The following is a 27,620-nucleotide window of genomic DNA, read 5'->3' as shown; positions in this document are numbered from 1 at the left end:
TGTGATTGCAGTTTGTCCACATTGTGAATGAAATGCTTAACGTCAGGATACAACTGTACCAAGTGATTATAGGTGATTCTGTCTTGAATGTGTCATATGTGGTGTGTGAGTAATACACAATTAACCATCAGAGGCCTGGGAAAGTGTTGAAATGTGGGTTAGACCACCAGGTGATGACAAGATGACAGTGTTTCTTTTCTTGTTCATGGAGTTTCAGTTGCATCATGGGATTGGACAGAGGATGGGAGAGGAAATCACCTGTTGCGCATGTGAGCTCGGCGTGTCTGGGTTTGGTTACAAACAACTGAATGCCAGGTATGTGGAGAAGGCATGAGTGGAATCATGGGAACTTTTTTTGTCGCCTGAGAACTCATGGCACCACTTCCTTCAGACCAGTAATTGCGGGTTAATGCTCAGAACCGTTAGTTGAATCATCAAATGGCCTCTTGTTACTTAATTGTTTAGTGAAATGATGTGAAAAAGTGTTGGTCTGAGCTACGTAGGGATGACGCTCATAGGGTTAGGCTGTTGGTGTCTCCCTCATTAGTTAACCTGCAGTGGAAATCTGCACCAAAATACATTGTAAAAACTCTACGTTATGTTTTCATCTGTTTGTTTGTTTTCTTGTCTCTTAATTTGCAGGATTATGCAGAAACTACAGGAAGGATTACCACAACTTGGTTCAGGGATACGGTATGGATCAGGGAAGAACCTATTAAATCATGATGCGGATCCGAATCAGGGCAGATCCATGATTCCTTTTTTTTTTTACAAATTTCTAGTAAAATGAGAAACATCTGGCATATTTAGGGGAACGGATATTTGGTACAAAATGTATTGAATTTAAATATTGAAGGAGACTCCTGGGCCTTGGTTAAAGTATGTGATCTTTGTTAGTTAGCAGCATTACACAAAAGTGGGTGGAGCCAGGATTGTTTTTTTTACTCTCTTAAACAGGATTGGTTTCTCTGGTTTGTGACATCACAAACCCTGGCTGTTTGAATGGAATGTTTTTTAGGGCATATGTTTTCTTTCTCTCTCTCTCTCTCTCTCTCTCTCTCTCTCTCTTTGTCTGTCTCTCATTCTCATTATTATTAGTATTATGAGTGTTATTATCATTAACAACAACATAACATCTATAAACATCACTCTTATTATTTTCATTATAACAACTCTCTCTCTCTTCTCTCCCCAATTCTCCACCCACCTCTCCTCTCTCACCCCAGATGGGAGCCCACCTTGACTCTGGTTCTGTCCTCTGTTTGATGTAAAATGCTTTGAGATAATATATGTTGTAATTTGGTGCTATACAAAAATATACAATTGATTTATCTCTTTATTTCTTTGGCGATCAGCCCAAATTTCTCAGAATTTGCACAGGGAATATTACAGATCAATCAATCACATTAAAATAAAAGAAACACAGTCACTAAGATGAACTTGGGTGGGTTGTTATCGCGAGGAACTCTGAAGCTCAAGAGGTGAAGTGAAGCGAGTGTTTTTCTACGTCGACGCTTCCAGGGTCGCAGAGAGAGAGAGAGAAGGGGGGGGGGGGGGCTTTTATCGCTGAGCAGGGAAACTCACGACATGTATGATCCATGTGAAGGCGTCATGGGTGTGTTTTGTAAATCCAGACTGCAGCTTTGAGACTGAGCAGCGGGGGCGGCTCACATCTGTCGCCGCTGGAATCCCGGTTTCAGCACCTGGACAGCTCCCGGTCGTGAATCTCCACCTCCTCCTCTTCCTCCTCCTCCTCCTCCTCTTCCTCCTCCTCCTCTTCCTCCTCTTCTTCTTATTTTTACCATCGGGCACATGGAGTCCCTGCTGTGACTGTGGTGGAGGGGAAAGCCCTGCATGCACATCCCTCCGAAGATGTCAGTCTCTCCCTGATTCGGTGACAAGCCCCGTGGTCTCCGCTGAAGGATGCTGCTTCCAGTCCGGAGTGGGGGTCTTCATCGTGCGCTGTCTTCTGAGGGGCGATACGGGAGCTCGGCCGACGCAGATTTAAGGGGGATCGCAGCCTACACACAGCAAGATCCGAGCCTCCCTCATCATCATCACCACTTCCACCACCATCATTATCATCGGCGAGGAGGGAGATACAGCGATCATCTCTGCGAGGGCAAAGGAGTCACGACAGCACTTTACACAATGTAGAGCAATAAACGCCAAAAGGTTAGTGTGTCTTTATCTCTTTACCATGCAGGGGGGGGGGGGGGATTTAAAGCGCACAGGGCAAGTTGGTGGTTTACAGAGAGTGTGTGGCCTGTATAAGCACAGTGGGATGTTCATGGTGGATATTTTTTACTAATGCATATTGGTGAGGGGAAATGCAGGAACTAGAGAAGTAGACCACAGTGTTTTTATTTTTAGTTGTTGGAGTTGAATAGAAATGGCTGCTTTGGTTGACAGCCACCTCCTCTAATGAAGCACTAATGTAAGTAACACAGTGGTGATGATGATGACTTTAATTTTTCAGACTGAGGGTCCAGATGAGATACAACACAACATCAATTCAAATGCATACAAATGTACAAAATAAGTAAGCCAGTTGTAAGTGGTACCTCAAGGTGTTGGATCTCATAGGCTACCGACATTTACTCAAGTCCATAAACACTTCTCACATTAACAATTTGAGAGAGAGAGACACACTCAGCATCACACTTCTCCTTCTGATCACATCAACAGTGACTTCTCACATTAACAGTTTGTTAATGTGTTATTCTCTTTGACTTTCTCCATGTCTTGTGACCAGATCAAATGTTTTCTTTGGGTGCTGTGGAGAAACAATATCGCTCGGCCCTTGAAGGACCCCGGGGGGATTTATCCTGAGTGGCAATTAATCTGCTTGTGCTTCACCACATTACTCTGCTGTGGCTGCTGACTCCTCACCTTCCCTGTGTGTGTGTGCAGGTTTCCACCTCCTCAAATCAGTCAAATGTTCTGTAAAGCAATGCAGTCATCTCTCGTTGACAGCTGATTTCAGTGTACATCTGAGAACTGGGGGCTTGTGTGTTTTTGTATACAAAGTGGATGCTTCATCTGGAAGCAGTGGCTATATGTGTGCTCGTGGCTCTCCTGTCTGCTCAGTTCATGTCTGCTCCTTGCAAAGCAGCTGGGGTGGGCTTTACCCGAACAGACGTGGACATAAATGGCTCTCTATCCCGTGGCACAAAGAGCAGAGCGTCCTGCTGCACTTGCTATGCACGAGGTGTGATGTTCCTCAGCCCCTGATTCACAGAGCGGAGCGTATATTGGAGGAGATTTAAAATCCATTACACTTTAGTGCTCCCTAGGAAAGTAGTTGAACGGAGCTGAAGTTAGGACAGGGCGCCTTCGAGGGACGTACAAGAAGTGATATTACCCTGATAATTGTTCATGTATTTCTGTTTTAAAACACAACTGTAAATATATATTTTATAGTTGTTGGCCTGGTAGTTCATTCATGACCTTCGAAACAGCAGTTGGCAAATCAATTTCCCAATGAGATCTATTAGTAGAGCTTCCAATCATCTCTCACAATATTCCTCAGCAGACAGATTATATCCCGTGATTAACTGCATTTATTTTCTTTCCCTGTTGTATGACATTGCTTTGTTGTATTTTCTGTAGGTGTGGTAGGAGCCAGGTCTCTGCGGTGGTGAAATCACATTTCACACTTGAGGTCACTTATTGTGGACGTCTATTTGCTGCAACAAGACCTCAACATGAGCAATTCCCAGTAAGTATAATAACACCCACAAGAGTCAAGTTCAGGAAATATCTATTTATGAACATCTTACACAAAGGACACCTCGCCGTAGTACAGGATATGACGATCAGAACGTGACCTCCATATTCTCTTGTCCCTCCTGTGGATGACTTTGAACAGAGATCAGTGGGGAAAAAAGCAGAGCTCTGAGCGGCCTGGTCCGGCGTCTCTGAGAGTGAGAAAGCTGCCATCTCTAGTCCCCGTCGGTGTCTCTTAGCATTCAGGAGGGATGTTCACTTGTCATCTTCTCTTATTAATAATTACTCTGTGTGAGGTCCTCCAGACAGGCCCTGCATTCTGATGACAGCCAGGGTTGGGGCTAAGAGAAAGGGAAGAGGGAGGGAGCAGGGCAACCGAGTGGAATGGGAGGAGGTGGAGTAGAGTGGAGGGGGAGTGAAGGGTGAATGCAAAATGGGTTCAGTCAGCTGCATCTCCTGGTTAAAGGCACAGGGTGCTGCTGCTTCCAACCACCACAGATCACCGGCCGGGCATCGGAGCAGCTCATGGTTGCATTGCTGCTAAAATGTCTATAACCAGAGAGAACGTGTGCATATAAAGAATATATTGACCGGTTTTTAAGTACAAAGGCTTGATTTAATGCTGCTGAACGCTGCTGAGAGTCTGAAGTGGCAGATGGGAAAAACTCTCATGCAGAGAAAGGTCTTTGGAGTTATTTTCACCCCTGCTCTCCCAGACTTGATGCAGCTGTAACCTCCCACCCACTGTTCTCTCTCTCTCTCTCTCACGCTTTAAACAGTGAGAGGCAACGTGGAAAAATGTTGGATGCTCAAACACAACAAAATTCAAAAACGTACAATCTTTTTATTTCTGCATGTACTTCACATTTAACTCGCAGTGTGTGCAAAGAGAAAACTGAGACAGGAAGATTACACAGCCTTCCTGATGAAGCCGAGCTCTTATTATTCGCTCATGTGTGGAGCCGTTTGTACATTATTAATTTTTTTCTCATTCAGTGCACAAAGAGCAAACACCACACACCCGGAGGAGCCCACTGGCTTTGAAACAGGTCAGCTAACATGTAACTAACCTCAGAGTCACATGATCCGGTGCCATGTTGCTCCTAATTCCTCTGCACAATGACTGCAGGGAAATCCACTGAAAAAAGGAACTATTATTATATTATGTTTATGTCATCAATCAGATGTTTCTTTTAATTGTTTGTTAGATTCCAGAATTGTAGTTCTCAGTTTTATGTTTCTAGTCTAATAAGAGGCTTTAAATGCCATTAACTGTATTTCTGTTACAAAGTTTATACTTTATACTATTTATATTAAGATTATGTTTTGTCATGGTAGGTAATATTCAACATTTAAAGGCCCAAATGCAACAAAACATAAAGAATAAAATACTCAATACAGCATCAAGTGGGTGAAGCTGAAAGCAGTGCCCAGTGAACGCAGTGTTAGTAATTATTAATGATATGAGTAACTAGATTGCCCTTGGCTATTTGAGATGTATGTCTTGAGGGGAAATAAATGGACATGGGGCTGAGTATGAAGTTGTTAATTGACAGTACCACTCATTGTTTGAGTTGGTCACAAATAGACACTGGCAACTTCATTTGTAGATCAATCAGCTGCTGTTGGGATGTCTGCAGAGTAAATCTTAATGTGATTTTAGCCTTGTTAGTTTGGGCAATATATGGATATTCTATGGATTCACTCTTCATTGATGCAGTGGGTTTGATAACAGTAAAAGGTCAGATCTTACGAATGTGCCGTTGTGTCAGGAGCTTGTGGCCGAGCTGCTGGAAAATCTTGCCCATTTAAACGATTTGGCAAATTGGTCCCACTTCCCTGATAATATCAGAACAGTGATTTGCACCAAAGAGTGGCCAAGTTTCCTTATATACAAACGTTCTGGCTAAGACGGAGTGGATGGGCTGCAGACAGCTGGACAGAAATACTGTGGCAGTGAGCTCTCGGAATGACAATGATACCCATGCCCTCTGCAAACCACCAGTTCATGCTGAGGCAGCACTTTAAACTCCAGTGAAGTGACTGAAGCAGATCATTTATCGCTCTGAATAGGCGATTTAAAAAATGAGGCGACAGATGTCAGTCTCACCCCGTATCACTTTGATAGAAAAACTATACCATACTCAATTTGCTCAGTGTCATGTCAGAATTACATATTATGTTAATCAGGAGCTTTTATTTATGTTTAATTTGAACAAACGTCTTAGTTAAAGCTTTTTATCCATTGAAAGTTGGCTCATGTTTCAAATCTATAAGAAGACGACGACTCACTGCTGACAAAAACCTCGGCCCTGGACATTAACAAATTCCATTCTGATGAAAACTTGGGTAGAAATAGATCGCCCAGATCTATGGAACCACTGAGTCCTGCCAAGAAGGATGTTCATATAGAAAGTGTGGAAGTCAAAACAGTCAGTCTTTTATGTGATTTCCAGAAATGTGTTGCTGAAGTGAATTGTCTCCATGGAGGGTCACATCATCAAAGCAAGATCTCAGCAGGCCATCATATTCGTATCTATCTATTGATCACTGTGTAGTGATTTATGGGGATGTGATGTGAAAATGCAGGGGCAGTAGCTATGGATTGCTGTCACCAGGGAAACGTACATTCCTGGCATTTATTATATGCATAAAACACAGATTACACATTTATAGTTACACATTCTAAAAATTCATACATATTATATCGTTAACCTATACATGTAAACTAAAAAGACACTGTTGGTGCCTTTTGTATGAGTGTGAGATTCCCCCCCTGGCCATGCACGCTCCGCATTAACCTTTTTGCTTTCTCGTGGCATTTGCTAATATGGCATTCCTCTGAAAGGATCGCAGCCTGTAGCATGCCACTGGCTGTCCTTGCCTGAATCGTTGAAGGGTGCAGTGTTCAGATGTGAAGCCTCCGCTCCTCTCCCCAGGATGGCAACCAGCCACTTCATCAGGCTCTGCACATAATGGCTCCTGGCCTGCTCTGTGATTGTCTGGAAACGTGATTTTGATGCACCGAACAGTTTGAGTCTGTCATGACCGATTAGCGTCCTTGTTGCGGTTGGTCGGAGGTGCCAAGTCCACAGATAGCGCTGGTGTGTGCAGCTGTGTTTTTGTGGCGAGCATGTTGATACACGGGCGTTTGACCCTAAAGCTGAACAACACATTGAGTGAGCAGGACTCGCAGAGACAAAGATAATATATTCAAACATTCAGGGCGTGAAAATGAGAAGAATTTGTGCATAGATTCATGATTTCTTTGATACTTATTACGTCAGTTTATTTAACAGCCATTAGTCAAGAAGCAAGACAGGGAAAACAAAGAGCTACTTTCCTCCCCTGACTGACCACTTCACATAAACCAGGGGGTGGGTCTGCTCAGTGATCTTCAACTAACCGTTTCCTCCCACAGCTTCACCTCCAGCACACAGAGGTTGTAGAATTTACCAACCCAGTAGCTTTTGTTCCCTCATATCTTGTAATCAATGCCTTCCTCCACCGTTAAGCATCGGGGTTATTGATGTCTCCACGCTGGGTGCACTGGGACGGCTGCCAAGCTGCGTGAGCCTCCTGTTCCAGGGTGACTTCTCCTTGTCCACTATTGGCTGCGGAGCTCGAAAGGATCGCACACACACACACCCCTGCATATTTAAATTTGAGGACCTCAGTGGCAGATAAAATGACTTTGTCTGGTTCGGCCAAACATCGCCGTCATCACAGTGGAAATACAGTAGAGAAATAAAAAAGGGGTAAAAAACAAAAAACACTTTTTGTTCAACAAATATTAATACTTGCTTCATAGCAGCATTGGTAGCCATTTTTAATGTATGCCACAGGGTTTTTATAGCTATTTTATTATTTTCCCTTCCTTTGAGTATTCAGTCAAATTGAAACAGAGAAAAAGCCTCAGACAATGTTAATTGTCCTTTATTTTATTTATCACTGTACAACTTTATTTAATGGCTCCTCTGATACAATTATTTAATGTGCTATGCTTTAACAACAATCCAATCCAGGGGAGGAGCAATGGATGTTGTGATTAAAAGGTGACTTTTGATCATCTCTGACTCCGACATATCAAGTGTTTCAGCGAAATCGATTGAGACTAATAGATTTTGACTTCCGTCAGGGAGGTTATGTTTGTTTGTAAGCAAGATTACACTAAAAGTACAGCACAGATTTCCACTAAACTTGGTGGAAGGATGTGATATGTGGAATCACTCACTGTTGGCAACTGGGCTAGCGTCGCCCAAATTTAACAAAAACAATTGAACATCAAATTGTGCACTAGATTAATTATAAGCAGTTTCAGTCCGATGAATGGAAGCCATTGGCCTAAACTGTACAAATGGTTTGTAGTTAAAAACCAGTATCTGTAATGTTTGAATCGGTTAAGTGTTAATCTGTGGGGTGTGCAAATTAATATAGTGGTTTGAGACAAACTGTGCAACACACTCTCCTAATGAGAAATGTAGATCAACTTGTCATGACGAATGTGTCCAGTAAACACTGAAAACAAGGAACTCCCACCGTGTTTGTGTTTTCATTCATCAAAATAAAGCACAGTCCCAGGTGTTATTTTTCACACTTTGCTACCTGAAGCATTTTCAGCATAGGTTTATTGGCTAATTCCAATAAACAACCCACCCTGACATCGAGTTGTGCTGCAGTTCCGCCAGCTTTGCAAACTTCACACATGCAAACATGCAAAACCAACCATGGATGACACCCACAGCTTCTACTTCCACTCTTTGACTGTAATGTTGCTCTGCGTGTTTGTGTGTGTGTGTGTCACAGGGTTCCTCCACGGGCTGGAGCCTCGGAGCTGGAGGTGATCTCCCAGCAGGTGGAGGAGGACAACCAGTGCATTGCCCCTGTCCAACTGGTCAGCTTCGCCTACAGAGACTTGCCTCTGGCCGCCCTGGACATATCCCTCGCTGGATCACAGCTCATCTCGAACCCAGATGAAGAGGACAACAGAGAGGGGTACGTCCCCTTACTCTCTGCTTTTGCTTGACAGTTTGACCACAGGTATCATTCATGATCCTGTTTTTGCTAAATACTCATGAGTGGTTTGGACGTCCTGAAACATCAGCCTGAGTGTGTTCACTGTAGGGAAAGAGGAGCTGAATGTGGGGAATGTGAAGTCCTGAAACAACATGAATCTCAACACTTTAATTTGAATGGTTTGAAAGGAATTAGAGATCCCACATTTTGTGGAGGCTGCGAACCAATTACTTTTACGATATCAATGAAATCTTTCTATAATTAATTTGTATACTAAGAAGCTGAAGATGTAATTACATATTGACTAATGTTGGCCAACACAGCTGAGAAGATACTGGAGATACGCTCTCTGAGACATTGTCTCTGCTGTTGCTTGAAAGCGCTTCATCCATAATTAAGGCAGAATTGCAATTAGTACAATCTATAATCTACCCTGGCAGAGAATAGCTCTGCCGTCATTCTCTGCATTGCCCATTATTCCACATGGTAATTACGCTTGACGTATTGAATCACCCCTCGTTTTATATTAGAGTCCTGGAGTCGGGGGATATTTGCCAATGAATTTATTAGTGTCACCGTTTAAAATGGACAATGTCTCATTTCAGTTCAATGACACAGCGATTTCTCACCACCAGACAGGCTTCTGTTCACAGTGTCGACTTCTGGTGGAAAGTGTTGTTAGCACTGTAGCCTTGCGTTGCGCTGTTTCTGTCCTCGGGGGACTCTTATCCTGGGTTTGTGTTGTTGTCTTCATCGCCATATTGGCCTCCTGCAGGCCCAACACTCTCAGGACAGGACAGGACAGGACACACCCCACCAACAGCTCCCCTGTAGCCAGTGTCCATGGCTCTCCACTCAGGAAGCGTGACTCACAACCCTTTGACTCGCTGAGATGCTGGCGTCCACACAGAGAGAGTCAACAAACAGCATAAGCTTAATTAGAGCATCCGGCATTTTGCCATCCGAGCCCCGGTGTGTCAGCCGACCATGTCCGGCTGGACTTCACCTTGTCTGGCCCGGTCAGGCCGACGTCTCTGTGGGACAGAGTGCAGGGACAGATGGGTCCTGTCCCGAACACCCACTCTCTCACCCTACTTCGCAATTTTTGTGACTGTCTCCTGATCATAAAAAGGACAGAAGTAGCAATGTCACAGCAGAGGGCAGGATGTGGCAGCCCAGCAACATTTTCATCACAGTGGGCATTCTCATATGGCCCCATATGACACCCTGGTCCCCTGGGATTTGGCATTGTGCAGTGGAAAATTGCAGGACGTGTCTCTGGCAGATTTATCAAGACAACAATTTCAATATTTTCTTTCAACGCTGGTTCGGATCAGCAAAATTCAGAATCAGAATCAGAAATACTTTATTAATCCCCTTAGGGAAATTCAAATGTCACCGAGCTCCTGAGAAAGAGGCGAAAGAGCAAAAGCAGGTAAACATTTTTAAGAAAGAGTCCAGAGAGTCTAGAAACATTATAGAGTAAATAAAGCAGTGTTCTTTCAGTCTATGTCAGTGTCACAGTATGTCCAGAGCTTTTCAGATTGGAATTCTTGATTTTCCCGTCACAGACATCGTAAGACGCACCTGTCATCACAGTTTCACACATTTGTCGCCTTTGGAAAAAATCTGTTGTTCGTCATCACAGGTTCTTGCTTCCTTTGTGACTCATGTTTGTAACATCAGAGGAATGAAACAAAGGTGGGATGTGTTGTATGCTGCGAAAATAATTAGAGTAATCAACATCATCACAGGCCCTAATGACAGATCAGTGAACTGACTGATCTGTGTCGGCGTTTTTCTCCTTGTTTTTGGAACGTGTCTTCACAGAGACTCCTCCACACACTGTAGGCTAATTTTAGCACTTTTGTAAATGACTGTGCAGAAGAATGTAAACCCACTTTCATCACCTCGCTGCCGGTGCTGCAGTGGCTCTGTGCTTGAGTTTTGGCGATCAGCAGGACGGTGTGTTTTAGCAAACTACTATGACTTGTATTCCAGAGACGCCTACATATCTGAGTCATGTTGTGGTCTAGATGTGATTACGTCCTGTGGTAGTAAGTCCATGAGCAGGTGAATTCTGATATTAATTTAAAAATAAAAATGTGGTTTGGAAAAACATTCAGGACAATGGAATCACTTTATATCAAAAGCCAGAGATGAAAAACAAAATGGCTTATTGCCTCTAAACTGAGCCTAAATATGTGATGATGAGGCTGTGGCTTGGTTTGGTGAAAGCAGAGCAGGAGAATACACATTTCATCTTGCACGGCAGCTTCTCGTGGCTCTTTAAGAGGAGACGTGGGCGATCATGTAGGAGGTGGATGTTCTTGCGGACTACACGGGGCACATGCAGTACATGCAGATCCTGTGCAGTGGTGAGCTGGGTGGGATTATTAATAGATTTCACCATCTTCTTCAGAACTTATTGGAAAGTTCAAGATGAGGGTGGTGTCAATGCAAATCCATATTTATTTAAAATTATTGTCCTATTTGTGTCAGTGTGTTATTTTTAAAATCCAGCTTCTTGTGCAAGATTTTTCTTTTTAGGAATTTCATGTCTTTATTTGATCGTGTCAGTGGAGACAGATGGGAAATACAATGAAAGAGAGCAGGTGACAAGTCAAGTCACCTATTCAACAATCCTGTAGCAACCAGTGCTTAATAATAAACAGGTATTTAATAGGCATGTTTTCATCAGCGTTTGTTTTTTTATTTGTTTGACTATTTTTACAAAAACTACTGAACCAATATATTTTTTTGAGAGCTGGGTCATGACTCAAGGCAGAAACCATTTTTTCATTGTGCTGTGTTCATCAATTTTTGAGTCAAAGGTTTATTTCATTTGCCTGCCTTATTCTTAGATATATGTCTCTGTCACTATCCATCTACAACTAGAATGGCACACAGTGGAGCACATCGCTCCACCAAGACCCAGCGGTCCCCTTAAATTCAATCAAGCTGAGCAAAGTTCATAGACCCAACCCGCATAGATATCAGTCCCCTAAATGTGCCATTTTTCATGTGCCTGATCTTTTTCATCAATTGGTGATCCGTTTGTCCAGATTTGTGCCACGTCCCATCCTTCCACCAAAATTTGTGGAAATCCGTCACCCAGCAAAAGACAGAGACAAAAAAATAACCCCTTTGCAGAGATAATAATTTCAGAATACTTGCATATCTCAGGTGACTTTGGATAAGATAAGGAGGCAGTCAGTCACTAATAAACTCAAGTATGTGTTACAGGTTTTAACAATGGTGCCACAACAAGCTGGTGTATTTAGATTGCATTGTGTTGATAGGTTGGGTAGGACTCTTGGCGTCGGCCTGTAGACCTCAGGCTGCACATCCTGCACTTGTCATAGGTTTTTATCCCCAGATCAGCCTGCTGTCCACAGCAGCACTAGCAGCATATGCCACTGATCTCCAGGGGGCAGACTGAAGAGGTGTGAGGCACTGCAGGAATGACAGATGGTTCATATGGGTCAACCTGCTGCTTTGACTGGAGGAGAGTGGAGGCGGAGCGGATCAAGAGATAGGATGGACGGAGGAATGGAGCTGACAACTCTCTTCCATGCTTTCATTCAGAAAGCTCACAGGGAGATGGCTTCGTTTGATGACTGTCATATGTGTTGGATTGCGGTGTGGGATTAAGCCACAGCTGATCCCATGTTTGCAGAAATCTTGGATCATATTATATATGCACAGGTCAGGGCAGATTGATTACATTAGTCCACATAGTGCTCAGGCCTCCCCCAGTGAAATAAAATTCTCCAGCCACTTCTCATTCACTCTGGAGCATTAATACAGCAGCATGTCAGCATGCACATAATCAAACCCAGGTTGAAATGCTCAAGGTTGAAGGAAGATGGAATAATTAGAAAAAATCTAGACTGCAGAATATATATGTGAAGGACCGTGCCAGACTCGAGTAGGAATCTTGGCAGCAGCGATATTTCATGGGGATTTAGAAGCGTAGCCGGACTACACCTGTTCTATGTTGATGGATGTGTGAAAAAGAACAGGATTTCTCCCTCCCCCCATCTGACTCTATTTCAAACACACAGAGAGGAACAGTCCTCTCCATCAAATTGGCTCTCTTGCCTGGCACCATGCAACACAATAGATGACATTTGGGTGCCGGGTTTGAGGGTTTGTTAATATTCACAGACATGCAAAGTGCGAGATTGCTTTTTAGGCTGAGAGCGAGAGAGATCAAGTGTCCTGGTGAAAACCCATTTATCAGGGACAGCTTGTCTGCTGCTTTGCACATGGAGCCCCATCCATCTCCATTTGCTTAGTATCTGTGGCCCAATTCTCTGGCGTAGACCTGCTCTGAATCTCCTCTGTTGGTTGTCAAGTGGTGTACGATGCTCGGAGTGAAGAGATGACAGGTGATCACGTTTGGAGACAAGTGGAACAGTGTGGTTTTACTGGAAAGCTGCATGTATATTCACTAAAAAGATTTTTAACCAGAGGGGATGCAGATACAAGGCCAATACTTAATTTTACTGGAATTGATTTCTCTTCATTTGATTTGTTAATTTACCACACAAATGTTGATTCCCCGGGCGTGAGACTGTAAAAGATTAATAACAATGAGACTTCTCAGCTCTACAATGCATCATTGATTAGCCACAATAGCTTCACTTTATTCAGCATATTTATTGCTTTGCTGGTTTCCGTCTCTCCGGGTTTCCTTTCTTTTTTTCTTCGGCCGTGATACCCTGCCCTGCAGTGGTTATGGATGAGCGGATTTAGCCAGTTGTTACTGTGGTTTTTATTTTCATAGGAGGATGCCAAACATGTGCTTTCTTAATAATTGCAACGCTATCAAGTAGAAAAAATGCCTCTTCAAGTTTAAAAAGTAAGTTGAGGTGCGTTTGTATAATTGAACAGCCTGAATGGGTTGAAGTCCTCCCACCTTTGCTGCTCAGTCGCCTGCAGGCACACAGTCGTGGTCCATTTTCCCCGACCAGAACCTGCTGAGCTCAGCAGATTTTTGTGAATCGGCTGAAGTTTTACACTGGAGGGAGCACAGAGCCGTGTTGTTATCAGTGCAGAGAGGTTGCATGTTCTGGATGGAAGGAAGGAAAGAAAGAAATCAGCTTTTGTTCAGTTCTATATCAGAAGAATCTAACATGACTGATTATTTCCTTTATCCATAAATCTGTCTATTATTTTCTTGATCAATAAACTAGTTCCTTCCCTGTCTGCAAAATGTCATAAAATAATAAAAATGAAAAACAGTCCAGAATCAAGAAAGCTAATCATATAAGACAGAGAGCAGATGTAAGCAGAGCATCAAATACTCACATTGGAGGAGCTGGAATCTTTGCATCAATAAATCATATGTTTGTATAAGGACCACTGGTCTGATCGTCATCCCATGATTTATGGTTTTGGATGCAGGTGTAACTGTGGGGCAAATGCAACAGATCTGTAGCATATAATGTGTTGAGTTGTTTTTTGGTTGAGCAGTGTTACTGATGTGAATGTATAATCAAGACATTTATCAAGAGTTCCAATCAATTATTTAGAGGACTGGCAACACAAGTCACTCACACACATTATTTTAGACTTTCCTCTACGAGCAGTTTCAAGGAGATGTTAGAGTTTGTATTTATTCCGTGTGTGCGTGTGCGCGTGTGCGTGTGTGCGTGTGCGTGTGTGTGTGTGTGTGTGTGTGTGCACGTGTGTGTGTGTTACAATCAATAGCTCAGACGCCTTGAAAGTCTTTCAGGCTCATTACTTCTGAATGAATATGCCCCTTTCCCACTCTCCCCCGCCCTCTCTCACTCCATCTCTTAACTCACAAACACAAAGCACCACCTCTCTGATTTAATTTCCATTTAACTTGCACCTAATGAGTTTACATTGTATTTTATCCTGTTTCAATTACAGGAGACACTATAATGAAAGAGATGCTCCTCGTGATACCTGCTCTCCTACACACTGAGAGTTACTCAGCTGGGGCCGGGGCCAAAGCTCTGTCCTGTCTGTGTGTGTGAATGGGCCCCAGCAGAGCGGCCGGACACTTTCCTCTGTGCCCGTCAGTCGTCTTGCACTCTGTCCTGTCTGTTTCTTCGACTGGAGTCAGGTGGGGTCATGTGCCCGATGCCATCACTTCCATCTCAGGCCACTATCGATCAGTCTCATGATCTAATCCCCCCCCTCTCTCTCTGAACTGTCAGGGTCACTTCGATCTTCCCTCACTGTAGCCACTGGCCTCTTGATGTCTTTATGAACCTGTACCACACCACATGCAACTGTGTGTGTGTAAGGATTTCTTTGCATGCACATATGCTTGCATGACCAACCCTTGAGATATTGCCCATTCAATCCTTGCCAGCTGTGACCCTGGGAGAGAGTGAGGTGATTTTCATCCTTGGCTCCAACGCTGAAGCAGCCCGACTTCCTCATAAATACTTCAGGTCCTCAGCGTTCAAAGTTTAAAGTGATTTCCCTAAAATTAAGTTTCTTAGCTTGGAGTGATCCATCACTGCCATTCACTCCGCTTCCAGACACGGTTTTTCTTTACAGGTTTATTAAATTAATACCTTTTTCTGCCCGGCTTATGGGAGAGGTCTGAATGTATTATGATTCCACACAGCACGAGTTAAATCATGCGTTTCAATCCCGGAGCTAAGTGAGGTGTCTCTATTCCATCTTTTAACTAATGGTGCACAAACGTCCATCGACTGTGTGGTATCCTCAGGTAAATGTTTCTTTTTCTTGGCTCTCCTCCTCCTCCTCCTCCCCCACTGGCAGACTTTGTTCCTTGGGAACAGATCGGTGCTGTGTGGGGGAAAGTCTCTCTGGTGTCTGCTAATGATACCATTACCCTCCACCACCTCTTTGCCACCCCAGGTGTTGAGCTTCTAATCTGCAGGCATTGGCTGGTACAGGGGGCTGCTGCAGAGGGCTGAGTGTTGGCCTCTGGGAGAGCATCGACACAGCGTGGCAGAGCTCCAACCACTCTGCTGACCTTGGTGAAGGATGGTCAGGAAGTGAAGCTGTGTGAGGTTCTTCTGCAAAATGACACCGCTCAGCAGGATCACCTCTCCCTTTTTTACCTCATAGGATCAGTTTATTATTTTTTTATAGGTTGGCCATGATTGCTGTTGGTAATGGTTCTGAAAACACAGGGACGTCACTTCAGTGCATCCCAACTGGCCAAGAAACAACAGACCATTAGATAAGATATAAACCAGCCAAGTTTTTTATTGTTTTTGAGGTGAACCCAGACGTAAACGTGCCCAAAACTCAAGCACAGTAGGACACAGTTGCACCAAAACAGTCAGTTTGTAAACTGTAGGATTTTTTATAATGGACAGTAGTAACTTCACCTTCTTTTCTCATGGGAAATTATTAGTTTCAGCAACTATTTAAAAAAAATTTTTTAATCCAAAATACTACACATCTTTTATTTCTGGCTTCTTGCACAGGTCTGCTAGTCTAATTCCTGATAAGTTAAGCATAACGTGTTTTTTTTGTATGATATTCTTATCCCACTTGATTGCTCGAGCTATTTACTTTTAGAGCACAGTGCTATCATTAACTCAACGGGTAAAACCAAAGTTACAATAAACCAGAATCATCATTGAACTCACTCAGCATCTTCCTCTCTTCTCTCTTTCTCATTCTTCCTCCTCCAACTAGCCATCCTTCCTCTCTGGCTCTCACTCCGCTTCACTTTTGGATGAGTCCCAGTGCCTTTGAACCGCTCTGCACCCCCGCTTCCTCTCAGCGTTTGCCACCTTCACTATGAGTTGAAGAAAGAGGAGAGTAGGGAGTAAATTGCATCCTCTCTTGTTGTCTGACAGACATTGCCTCCTGTGGGGGACAGGTGACAACGGATAGCTGCTATTTTCGAGGGAACATACTGTCTTTCTCAGTGTTGCCTTCTATAAAGTACAACACACACACACACACACACACACACACACACACACACAAACACTCCTACCTTCTTTGCGTCTCGGTTTCGTAGAGTACATCTGAGTTGAGAGAGAGTGTGTGTGTGTGTGTAAGTAATGCAAAGCTGTGACAGGAAGGGGAAGCCCTGTGTGTGTGTGGGGGGGGGGGGGGCATACATCCCTACGACTCTGTGACAGTCCCAGTGTCTGATTAGCGGAAGATGGATTTAAGGCAGGTCTGACGCTCACATCTCCAGGCCCAGTGTTATCGGGACACGGGGCGAGGACACCAGGACACTAGCACTCTCTGGACTAATGGAAAATAAGTTGCCATGTATAAGAATTAGCTGCTTCAACCAGTGGGAATAAGAGCACACACTCATCCCTTCACTCTGATGTTCTTTACCAGGCACGCAGGTGTGAGAGCAGCCTATCATGGAAAAATCAGATGAAGCCAGCCAGTCAGTCAGTGAGCCACTTCCTCCCAGAGACCCATCCTTTCACCCAGCGAAGCAGCAGGGAGGAGAATTAGGAAGGAGAGACTCTAATCTCTCTATAATAACCACACTTTACTGGCTTAAAGGTTATAAACACGTGTCATAAAGAGAGTGTCCTGTATGGATGTCATGCTATTTCTGGCATTGAATGTATTATATGATATATATATGAATATATGAATCTTCTGATGGTTCACAAAGAATTATTTAATGCTTGAATGTGGATAACAGCAGATGCCATGTAATCTGTTACTAAAAATAGACAACAAACAAAGTAATGGCTCTTGGAGTCAGTATTACACGGCCTGATGATCTTATGTTCAGAGGACTGTTGGAAAGAAATGGCAACAACGAATGATTGTAGAAGGAGATGAGATAAGAAATGACACCCATGAATTCTTGTGTGGAATTACCTTGTAGCCCCAGCAGAAAGTGAGTTTTGTGCTTTGCATTTAAAATTACATGTAGATTAATCTCAGCTGTGTTTTTGTGTGATTTGCATGCAGAATGGTGACCTCTGCTGAAAATACACAGACAAAACCTCTTAATCGTCGAATTCAGGTGTTTGATTCAGTCCCATTACCATTGCTTGGAAGAGGCCCCTTAGTTCCAGTGAAGGGAAATCTTAACGCTTCAGTTTATCAAGACATTTTGGACAATTCTGCTTCCAACTTTGTGGGAACAGTTTGGGGAGGGCCCTTTCCTGTTCCAGCATGATTCTGCCCCAGTGCACAGAGCAAGGTTCATGAAAGCACGGTTGGGTGAGTTTGGTGTGGAAGAACTTGACTGAACTTGACTTGACTCTGCACAGCCCTGACCTCAACCCCATCGAACACCTTTGGGATGAACTAGAGCGGAGATTGCGAGCCAGGCCCTCTCGTCCAACATCAGTGTCTGACGCCGCAAAGACTTCCCGCAGCTTTCCCAGAAGAGTGAAGGCTGTTGTAGCTGCCAAGGGAGGACCAACTCCATAGTCAAGGGATAGTTCACCCAAAAATGAAAATTCACTCATTATCTACTCACCACTCACCGATGGAGGGGTGTGTGAAGTGTTTCAAGTGTAAACAGCGTTGCAGCCAAATCCAATACAATTGAAGTAACTGGTGACTCCTTCTTCAGGCGTAAAAAAAAAAAAAAAAACCTCCATACTGCTCCTGTGGTCTCATCCAAGTTGCCGTTAGCTCCAACAGGCAAATTCTACTCTAAACGGCTTCACCTACACCATGTTTTTAGCCTAAATGTCCATATAGTGTTTTTAACACTGACTGGAGTCAAGCAGAGTCAAGGTTGAATACACCTCACGATTTGTGTATCCTGACATTCCTTGTGTTTTATTGATTTGCCCTTGCAAGCGTCCTGTCAGATCTGCTCTCTGTACCAGCATTACATATTAAAGTAACACCACAACAAGATTCACCATTTATCTTTGTTCCCCCCTCCCCCCTCCCCTCTGTGTCTGACCTCCCCCTTCTCCGAACGTTCAGGTCAAACTGGCTGAAGCCTTGCTGTGGGAGGAGGGCGGCGCTGTGGCAGGTCTGTCTGCTGTCGGCGGGCTTCAACTGCTTCCTGGTGGCCTGTGTCGTCCTGGTGGTGCTGCTGCTGACGCTGGAGCTGCTCATAGATGCCAAGCTGCTGCAGTGTGAGTTCCAGCAACATGGCTGACGCCTGCTGAGATGACCAAGATGATATGGTTGTGTACTTTTCTTGGAGAGGAGGTGGGAATGTACAGAGCTCAGCACAATTGTTTACTAATTGCTATACAGAGGCACTGGGTCAATGTATAGACTCAAAGACCTAACACAAAGGAGCAGGTTCCCAAGACCTTAATCAGCACAAGAGCTGTGCTGCAGGAAAACCGTGCTTTCACAGAGGTTACAGCAATAAAACAAGAGTAAATGACAGACTAACTTTTTCTCACAGTGTAATAAAGGATGTTTGTGGAACAAAAGTAACTTATAGGGGAACATGCTACTTTAATCAAAGACAGGCATCATTTACATGCTCCTGGCTTTATTATACAGCAGGAAACAGCTTTAACCATCATGAAAAACAAGCAACTAACACCTTCCTTTTTTTTCTTTCCATCAAGATCCATGAATAACTCAGGGAAAATGTTGAAAACGCCCAATCACACAATGTTAGAGAAAGTTTAAAAGAAAAAATACTGGATCTCCACCAAAATGTTATAGTTTCTTCCCAAATTCATTCCACATCCTTCCACCAAGTTTGGTGACAATGCGGTAGTTTTTGCATAATCCTGCTAACTAGCAGACAAACTAACAAATAAACACAACCTCCTCTGCAGAGGTAATAGATATTCTACAATATACTAGAGCCAGACCAATACATTAGCCAGGTCAGGTTGTCAGCCAATATTAGTTTTTGTAAAGTGATATCAGTCCTCACATAATTTGAGTTAATTTAGTTCGAGGTAATTTAGAAAATGCCTCCATGGCATAGTTTGTCCTCCAAAAAGAATTTCAATGGTCGTGTATCAACTTCAGAATCACAACTTGTGGTCACGATTCCTTTCAAATTAAAGGGATGCTCATTAAATCATTTCTTACTCCTGTATAAAAAAAAATCAATTGGCCAATAGGACGTTATTGTATTTCTTTACTTCCTTTAAGGAGATGTTCATATTCATATAACATCATAGTCAGTGAATGAAGTCAGTGGACCCCTCAGCTGTAACAGTGGTCATACTTTAATTAATGGTGATTTACTGTAATAGAATTCAGGGCAGTGTTCGTATCTTGACAGCACGTACCTCCACCAAGGCCACATTTAAATTCATTAAACTCAGATTTTTATTTGGAGCTGCACCAGATCACTTACAGTCATAAATAGCCTTCCCATGAATAACATGCCTGACTTTCTTTTAATAAGATCCACAAATTATTCTCTGAGAAATCACTCAAAATGTAAAAAAAAAGTGAAAACCTTCCCTGGATCATGGCCCACCCCTCCACAAAGTTTAATAGAGATCGGTACAGTAGAAACAAAGCAGCTAAGAAACAAACGCAGACCAGAGGACAGCCTCCTTGGTGACGGTAGTAAGACAAATCAATGTGCAACATGTATGTGATCATGTGCAGGCATAATGATCAGCTGCTGACCTGGTGTCATACATGTACTGTATAATGAGTCTGTGTCACTGATCATCTGCTCTGGGACCTGAGGCTCTGATCAATCATGGGCCGGAGGAATCTAACCCTCTCATTAGTATTCCACAGTCAACGCACAATGTCAGGTGGTTGAAATACCAGTGTGACCCTTGTCACCCTGCTACCGCCCACATCTACATCATCCGGCTCGGTGCGTGCATCCTCATCCATCATAAGTACAGAGTCAGGGGTCGTGGCCTGTTTGGTGCCAGGGAGATGAGTGAAGAACACACACACGCAGCGGTAGTGTTGCTCCTACTGTACCCAAACACATTTGAGTCTTCATTGTTCCTCTGGGACGGCTTGACCGAGAGAGAGTGTGTGGGGGGGGGAGGGGTGAAACAAATGTGTGGAGGGAGATATGCGGACAAAGAAATGAGGCAGCACGGAGCCGGCTGGTGGATGAGTGCGGGGAGGACAGGAGGAAGATGAATGGACTGATGGACAGATCAGTGAACAAAGCAAACAAAGACAGATGGGAGGGAGAGGTGGAGTGTGAAGAGAAATACCTCAGCTGACAGCCGAGTGCTGTTTGGGGAACGTCCGCAATTAGACGCAGATACATGCATGTACAGTTTGTTATGAATTCATAGTTATCACGGTTCATCATGTCTGTGTGTGCATGTGTGTGCTCACTTTACTGCAGAGCTTCAATGTCACACAGCAGGTCACAGCTTCTGCAGCATCCATCATTCCCCACTTCATATCACACCGAGATTTAAAAAGACAACGCGTTATTCTGCTTTATCCCCCTGCAGTCAACAACGCATCTCAGTTCGCCAGCATCATCCACTGGATCAGCCTGGCCATCCTCTCCGTCTTCTTCACAGAGGTGAGTCTCTGTCGTGTCCTCGCTCAACACAAAAGCAGGCTCGCTTACAGCTGATGCAGCGGCCTCTCCGTTAACGCCACATCCTGCAGTATGTGGGGTCAGGCGGGAAGGCCATCAGACTCTCATTACAGGACTGAGATGCCCTCTGTCATGGCATCATGAGTAGATTCTGATCAGTGAAGGTGAACTTACTCAACAAAACTGCTCTACTCTTGGTCCCGCTCAGGTTTTTCCATTGATCCGCAGCAGAAATCCTGGAATGCAGGTGGAGCTGTTCTGTGCCACTTGTTTTAAATTATTTTGGGGGGCCTCAGGTTTGCTATATTGATTGCAATTTTCTTCACAGCCGGCCACATTTGTCATGCTCACCCGACTGCTAACTTTTTTCAGAGCTGTAGTTTTACTTATCAATAAGAGCAGGTCCTCTGGGCCACATGGAGGCAGTGGAATCAGCTGCAACCTTGATAACTGAGATGAGGATGGGGGTTAGGGGAGGAACAGAGAGGGAGGAGGAGCTGCCATCTCCAGCCCCTGCTGCCTCAGCAGAAGCCAAACATGGTGTCTCTACTTGTTGAGATGAAAACCTATGGTGTCGTCTGTGATGTGTATGAATATTGTGTCACTGATAGATCACCAGTGGAGGGACAAAAGAAATCCAAATAACTGCAAATACCTTTTACTACTATTAACTACCCAACATCATCCAGCCTCTCTCAGTTTGAGCATCCTTGGTTTCTTCCAGTGTTCCCTGTGAATGACCTGCTCTCTCTCCTCCTCTCTGTCTCAGACGGTGTTCAGGATCGTGGTGTTGGGGATCTGGGATTACATAGAAAACAAAGTTGAGGTAAGCTCCCATGGGTCCCATTAGTCCTGCCTCGGGCCCCTCTCACTGCAGTGTCATTCCCTCAATGTCAAACCTCAATATGGGAACCACAGGCACAATAGTAACCTGGTGCGTGCGTGCGTGCGTGCGTGCGTGTGTGCGTGTGTGCGTGTGTGTGTGTGTGTGTGTGTGTGTGTTCTCTCTCAGGTGTTTGATGGAGCTGTCATCGTCCTCTCTCTGGCCCCCATGGTGGCCTCCACAGTGGCCAACGGCCCCAGCAGCCCCTGGGATGCTATTGGTCTCATCATCACGCTGCGCATCTGGAGGGTCAAGAGGATCATTGATGGTGAGGCTAGGAGGGAGGGGCTCGGGGGGTGTTGTCCCCTGCGTCCTGTCCTCTACTGTCAGGTTACAGAGACAGATACTGCAGTGAGCTCTCTGCAGTATTGGTTTCATTCAGTCTTGAGCTGTTTTTTTCCAATTATTTTCCTCCAGGAGTGATAGTGGGACATCATGTGTTGTAACAAACCTGTGGTTTTAGTACAGTAGTTGCTACATGGACATTATTTCATCATACAGGGGCATGAGCTGAGCATGTTTTTTAGCATTGCTCCCCCTGGTGGTTTTTTAATATAACACAGTAGCCAAGATGTAAAGAGGGATGATAGTTGAGAGTGAACAAAAGATCTTAACACTTTAGAACACAAACCCACTACATAGCTCAAACCTTCACCAAGGCCTAACAGTCTCCTTATTATATCACATTTAAATTCACTCAATAAAGATTTTTATTTTTATTTGCCTCAAAGTGCAAACACTCATTTCTATCAGTCTCCTAAACGTGCCTGTTTATTTTCATCAAGACAAATCAATGGAAATGTTGAAAAACCGACAATGTGAAATAAAAAATTCCTGGATCTGCCCCCTGATCAGGAACTGCACCAAAATGTTCTGGGTGACCAATACTGCATCCTTCCACCAAGTTTCATAGTTATCTGTCTAGTCCTTTTTGTGTAATCCTGCAAACTAACAGAGATAAACAAACACATGCAGACAAAAAACTTAACTTCACATACTGCTGACTAAAAACCTTTTCTGCCACAACCTCCACAAAAACCCAACATAAATGAAGCCTCACAAAGATGGTGTTGTTTGCAGGACCGTTGTGATGTCACCTCTGTCAGCATGTGTACAACATGTTAATTGCAGACCTTGTTGGGAACCAGTTAATATGGAGGATTTTATTTGACTAAAACGGTGTAAAATAACCTCAAAGATCAGCTCATCCATCTCTACATGAATCAAGAGTTTTTAGTTGGAGTCGTTTCAGAGAATTGACCAATATGTTGTTCTGTTGTCTGTCTGCTCTCCATCCTGTTGTTCCAGCCTATGTGCTGCAAGTGAAGGTGGAGATGGAGCTGGAGATCCACCAGTATGAGAAGGCCAAGGCAGTGAGGGAGGAACAGCTTGACCGTCTCACTCAGATCTGTCAGGAACAAGCAGTACGTCCTCTCATCCGTCTCACATCTCCTGCCTACAATCTGTTTCTCTGTATCACACCAGCAGGGGGAGGCAAAGCACTAAACAAGAAACGAATACAGGATGCCTTCCTCATTGGTCAAATCTGTTAACACCATCAGAATTAACTTTTTACAGCAGCCTGGTGGATATCAGATATCCAGTACTTTGCACTTTTATCTAAAAGCAACTGAATGACTTCTTCAAAATGTAATAATCTAGTTTAACTTCAAATGCATCCACTGACTGTTCTACTGTATGTCTGTTATACTGCAATTTTGGAAATGCACACTCTACTGTATGTGTAAAGGTCAGCTGTGATGTAAGCAATACATCCAGTACTGATAACAGAGGCATACAATGCTCAGAGAAAAGGGGATGGTGTATTAGCCAGAATACACAGTATTTTATTAGTATTTAATACCCGTAAAAACACTCCTGTGTATTCTCTATTGACTACCTGGGTGGAAAATATAGACTTTTCTCCTCTTCTCCCTTGTGTCTGTCTTTCGTTTCAGTTTGAAATCAGGCAGCTGAGAGCCCACCTGGCCCAGCAGGACCTGGACCTGGTGGCAGAGCGTGAAGCAGCAATGCAGATCCACCATATGTGGGGTAAACAAAGCAGCACTTTCCAGGAGGTGGATGGACTGGCCCCGGGGGCCTCGGAGCATCACGCTCCAGCTAAAGCGAGAGAGCCCGGGGGGCCTGCAGGTAACCGTCCGGAACACCCAACTCCTTTTGTATCACAGGCTTTCAAAGACTGGTGTTCACTGAGGGGGGATTCAGGGCTGCGCTTTTATCCTTAAACCAGATCCAGGTACACACAAGTGGCTGGTTAAATGTTTGATGTAGAAGAAGATGACTTGTGACAGGGAGGTTGCAGATTTAAATTCTTTGGATTGGTTGAATGAGAAATCCTTCTTCATCCTTAGGAACAAAAGAATTAACATGTCAGTGGAACGTAACATGTAAGGCTGGTGATTTAAAAACAGCAACACATTATTTTAAATGAAGAGAAAACAACACATCTAAGAAGAGTAAGAGTGGAGATGCTGGTGTCCTCTTATCACAAACATCTCACAATTCACATCTCAGCTCTTGTGCCACATCTAGATGGAAAATAAAGCTTTTACACAGTGACAGGTCATAACTTACTGGACTTAGAGCAACAATGTGCCGTCAGGGCTTTAAAATCCTGAAGCTTTTCCTTTATCAAAATTATAAATCATAGCCCCTCCCTGCGTTATATCTGGGCCACAGTGTTTCCAGTCAGACAGCCTTCACACTGGGCCCTCTTCTCGTAAACTCATGTGGTATTGATCATCTGGAGACGATTGCTGTCACAGCTTAAGATAAACAATGACCGGCCCTATCGTAGAACGATTATGTGACAGTGATGCAAAAACTTGTTGGAGAGCACTTTGAGAAACACTGATTTTATATCTGTGGAACTTAAACACAGAGTGCTGCTCTTTCACATAATAATGAAACAATGTGTTGTGTTATTTTAGAAGAGCAACAGCTACAAGACAAATGTAATGACTGATCAGCTGGTAAAGGAATTTATCAAGCAGCATTTAGTTATTCCACCTTTTCTGTTATCCATGAACGCAAAATTAGTTTTTCAGATTCAGACAAAATTAGAAACCTAAAAACATCAGCTCAGGCTTTAGGAAAATGATGGATATTTTTAAAATCTTATAGATTAAATTATTAGAAATTCTGGATAGGGAGACTGAACCAGTGTTTTAATGCAAAAGGCATTTAGCCACATTTAGCTACTACGCTGCCCCCTGCTGGAACCAGCTCCTAATGGATATCAAAACTGCCCCAACATTACCTGCTTATATAAGAAGTTAAAGGTTTATGTGCCTTTAATTAGAGAGAATGTTTTTAAATGTGTGCTTTTATGCAGTTTCTATACTTACATTTGTTCTAAATTTTACACTTTTTATGCATTTTCATCTGTACTGTAACATTACCTTTGTTTCTGTACAGGAACATTGAATTCCGTCTCTGTAGAATAATGAACAACCTATTCTAGGTTACACACACTGGACTGTAAAGCTATTAGGTCTATAAAGCTGTTTTCAGATGTGACCTTTGGGTAAAATCCTTAGAATTGGCTACATAGTTTAATTAGAGTTTGTCTTTCACACATGCACAACGCAGCAGGACGTTCTCTGCAGAGACACGTAGATTCTCACTGGTTTTTCTTTCATTGTGTCTGAGATGAATTCACGTGGCCACTTTTCTCCTCTTCAGATCACCATGGTCAAGATGACATGAACAACTACATCAGCCAGTACTACAGTGAGCCAAGCAGTGGTGAGCATCAACATTGTGTCTCCTCTACAGCCCATGTGGCTGCACAATATTTAAACATCTCGTGTTGTTTTTGCAGATATGGGGATCCCGGACCCTGCACGAGTCATCACCACAGCAGCCATAGACGTGCACCTGCCCAACAACCCCAGCCAGCTTCCCTCCTCCTTGGTGAGTGCAGATGCAGTGCTGTCCAGCTGTTTGCAGCGGACCGGCAGCTCGGTCAGCGAGGCCTCCACGACCACAGTGTCCCGCACCAGCTTCAGCGCCCGCCAGCACAGCATCAGCAGCCACACACTGGGCTCCACCACAGACTGCAGCTCCACTGTGCGGGAGGCCTCCACCTCCACGGACTACAGCGACCAGCGCTGCTACCCTCCACCCTACAGCAGCCCCCTGGCCCTGGGAAGGCAGCCCCAAGGGAGTCCCAGTGCTGTGGTGCAGGAGCTGCTCTCCTCTCTGACTGAGAACTCCTGTCTCACACAGAAGGGCCTGGACCCTGTCAACCTTAAACCGCCCAGCCCGGCAGGCTCCACCAAAACCAGCCCAGAGCTGGAGCACAGGGTCAACATCTACAACAAGAGGAACCAGGATCTTCGAGTCGGGCTCCACTCTAAACCACTCATCCATCTGCAGGGCAATGAGGCTTTTCTGGAGGAGAAGTACAGGATGATGGAGCCAGTAGACGCTCCAGTCAACCGCCTGTCAGAGGCATGAGACTCTGCCTGACACATGGATCACTTTTCAGATCAACGGCAAAAAAACGCTTTACTAAACTCCCATGTTGTCGGGGGTCACTGGCACGTAAACTCATCCTCTTCGTACTATTGGAGCCGAGAGAGGATGAACTTGCCAGAGCAGCACAAATAGGGAGTGGAGGACAGAGATGGACAGACTTGTTATCAGGAACCACTTATCAGGAATAGACACTTATAAAAAAAACACTTGAGTTTTATGAACTAAATATTTACCAAAAGAAAAACCAGCAACAGGGTGAAAGCCCACAATTTTCAAACTGGTCTGTGCAGAAAGAAATCTGGCTTTTGATATGTACATTTCCTCTGATATACTTTGTAGGAATTGGAGACGCTGGACCGATTCACTGGAGAGCTACAAACTGTGATCAGTGCCCTCCCCCCCCAAGCTACGAGGCGTGGTTTGATCACAGGTCTAAGTGAGTCAGCTGATCAGTCTGTCAGTCTGGTGTCTCCAAACTCACCAGGATCAGTCCCCTTAGATGGACTGCTGCAGGGTACATCAGATCAGTCTCCACTTCTTTCTAACCTTTGTCTTTCTATATTATCAGTGTTATCATTTTTATCTAAACTCTGTAAGTGGAAAGAGTGCGGAAACCTTTTGACTGGAGGGTGATTGAAGTGATTTTGACTTTTTAATCCAGGTGCCATGACTGGAAGCTGACCAAACCCAGCTGAGTCAGTGTTTACTTAAATAATAAAAATGCAGCATGTCCCTCACACACCAAAATAAGTTCTAAGTTAAATCTACCTGCGTATGATGGAGTTCATACCATTCAGTCTAAAATACTACCTTTTTGTGATTTTAATGTTTGGAAGCTATGTAAATATTTCAGGATGGGTTTGATCTTCGTCACAGACAAACATGTTGAGGGACTGGCTCTACAATAAAATGTTGGGAAGAAAATTACAGCATGAACCTTCAGGATTTGCCAATTTAACATTGCAAACTATCTCTGTTTATTGTTGTGTCAATAGGCATTTTCCATCTTGATCATGGACAGAGGGCATTACATAACAAACCCAATAAAGGGGACGT

General features: G+C 43.9%; 1 protein-coding gene across 1 annotated transcript; it reads left to right on the top strand.

Moving 5' to 3' along the window:
• Positions 1-1,826: 1,826 nt before the first annotated feature.
• On the top strand, positions 1,827-27,484 carry tmem266 (transmembrane protein 266). The gene is made up of 11 exons (XM_020079180.2): positions 1,827-2,175; positions 3,613-3,721; positions 8,536-8,724; positions 18,646-18,800; positions 21,087-21,160; positions 21,948-22,004; positions 22,191-22,329; positions 23,370-23,485; positions 24,020-24,212; positions 25,767-25,829; positions 25,906-27,484. The coding sequence occupies exons 2-11, from the start codon at positions 3,708-3,710 to the stop codon at positions 26,541-26,543; spliced, it is 1,638 nt and encodes a 545-aa protein (XP_019934739.1). The 5' UTR covers positions 1,827-2,175; positions 3,613-3,707; the 3' UTR covers positions 26,544-27,484.
• The last annotated feature ends 136 nt before the right edge of the window (positions 27,485-27,620 follow it).

This window comes from Paralichthys olivaceus, chromosome 7, assembly GCF_024713975.1.
Source record: "Paralichthys olivaceus isolate ysfri-2021 chromosome 7, ASM2471397v2, whole genome shotgun sequence".
Classification (NCBI taxonomy): Eukaryota; Metazoa; Chordata; class Actinopteri; order Pleuronectiformes; family Paralichthyidae; genus Paralichthys; species Paralichthys olivaceus.
This window is presented reverse-complemented; position numbering and strand designations above follow the sequence as displayed.

Bases quoted from the DNA above. Each gene is read 5' to 3' on its own strand.
- tmem266 (XM_020079180.2), top strand. The intron at 8,725-18,645 runs GTACGTCCCCTT...CCGAACGTTCAG, and splicing joins GAAGAGGACAACAGAGAGGG to GTCAAACTGGCTGAAGCCTT. The intron at 18,801-21,086 runs GTGAGTTCCAGC...ATCCCCCTGCAG, and splicing joins AGATGCCAAGCTGCTGCAGT to TCAACAACGCATCTCAGTTC.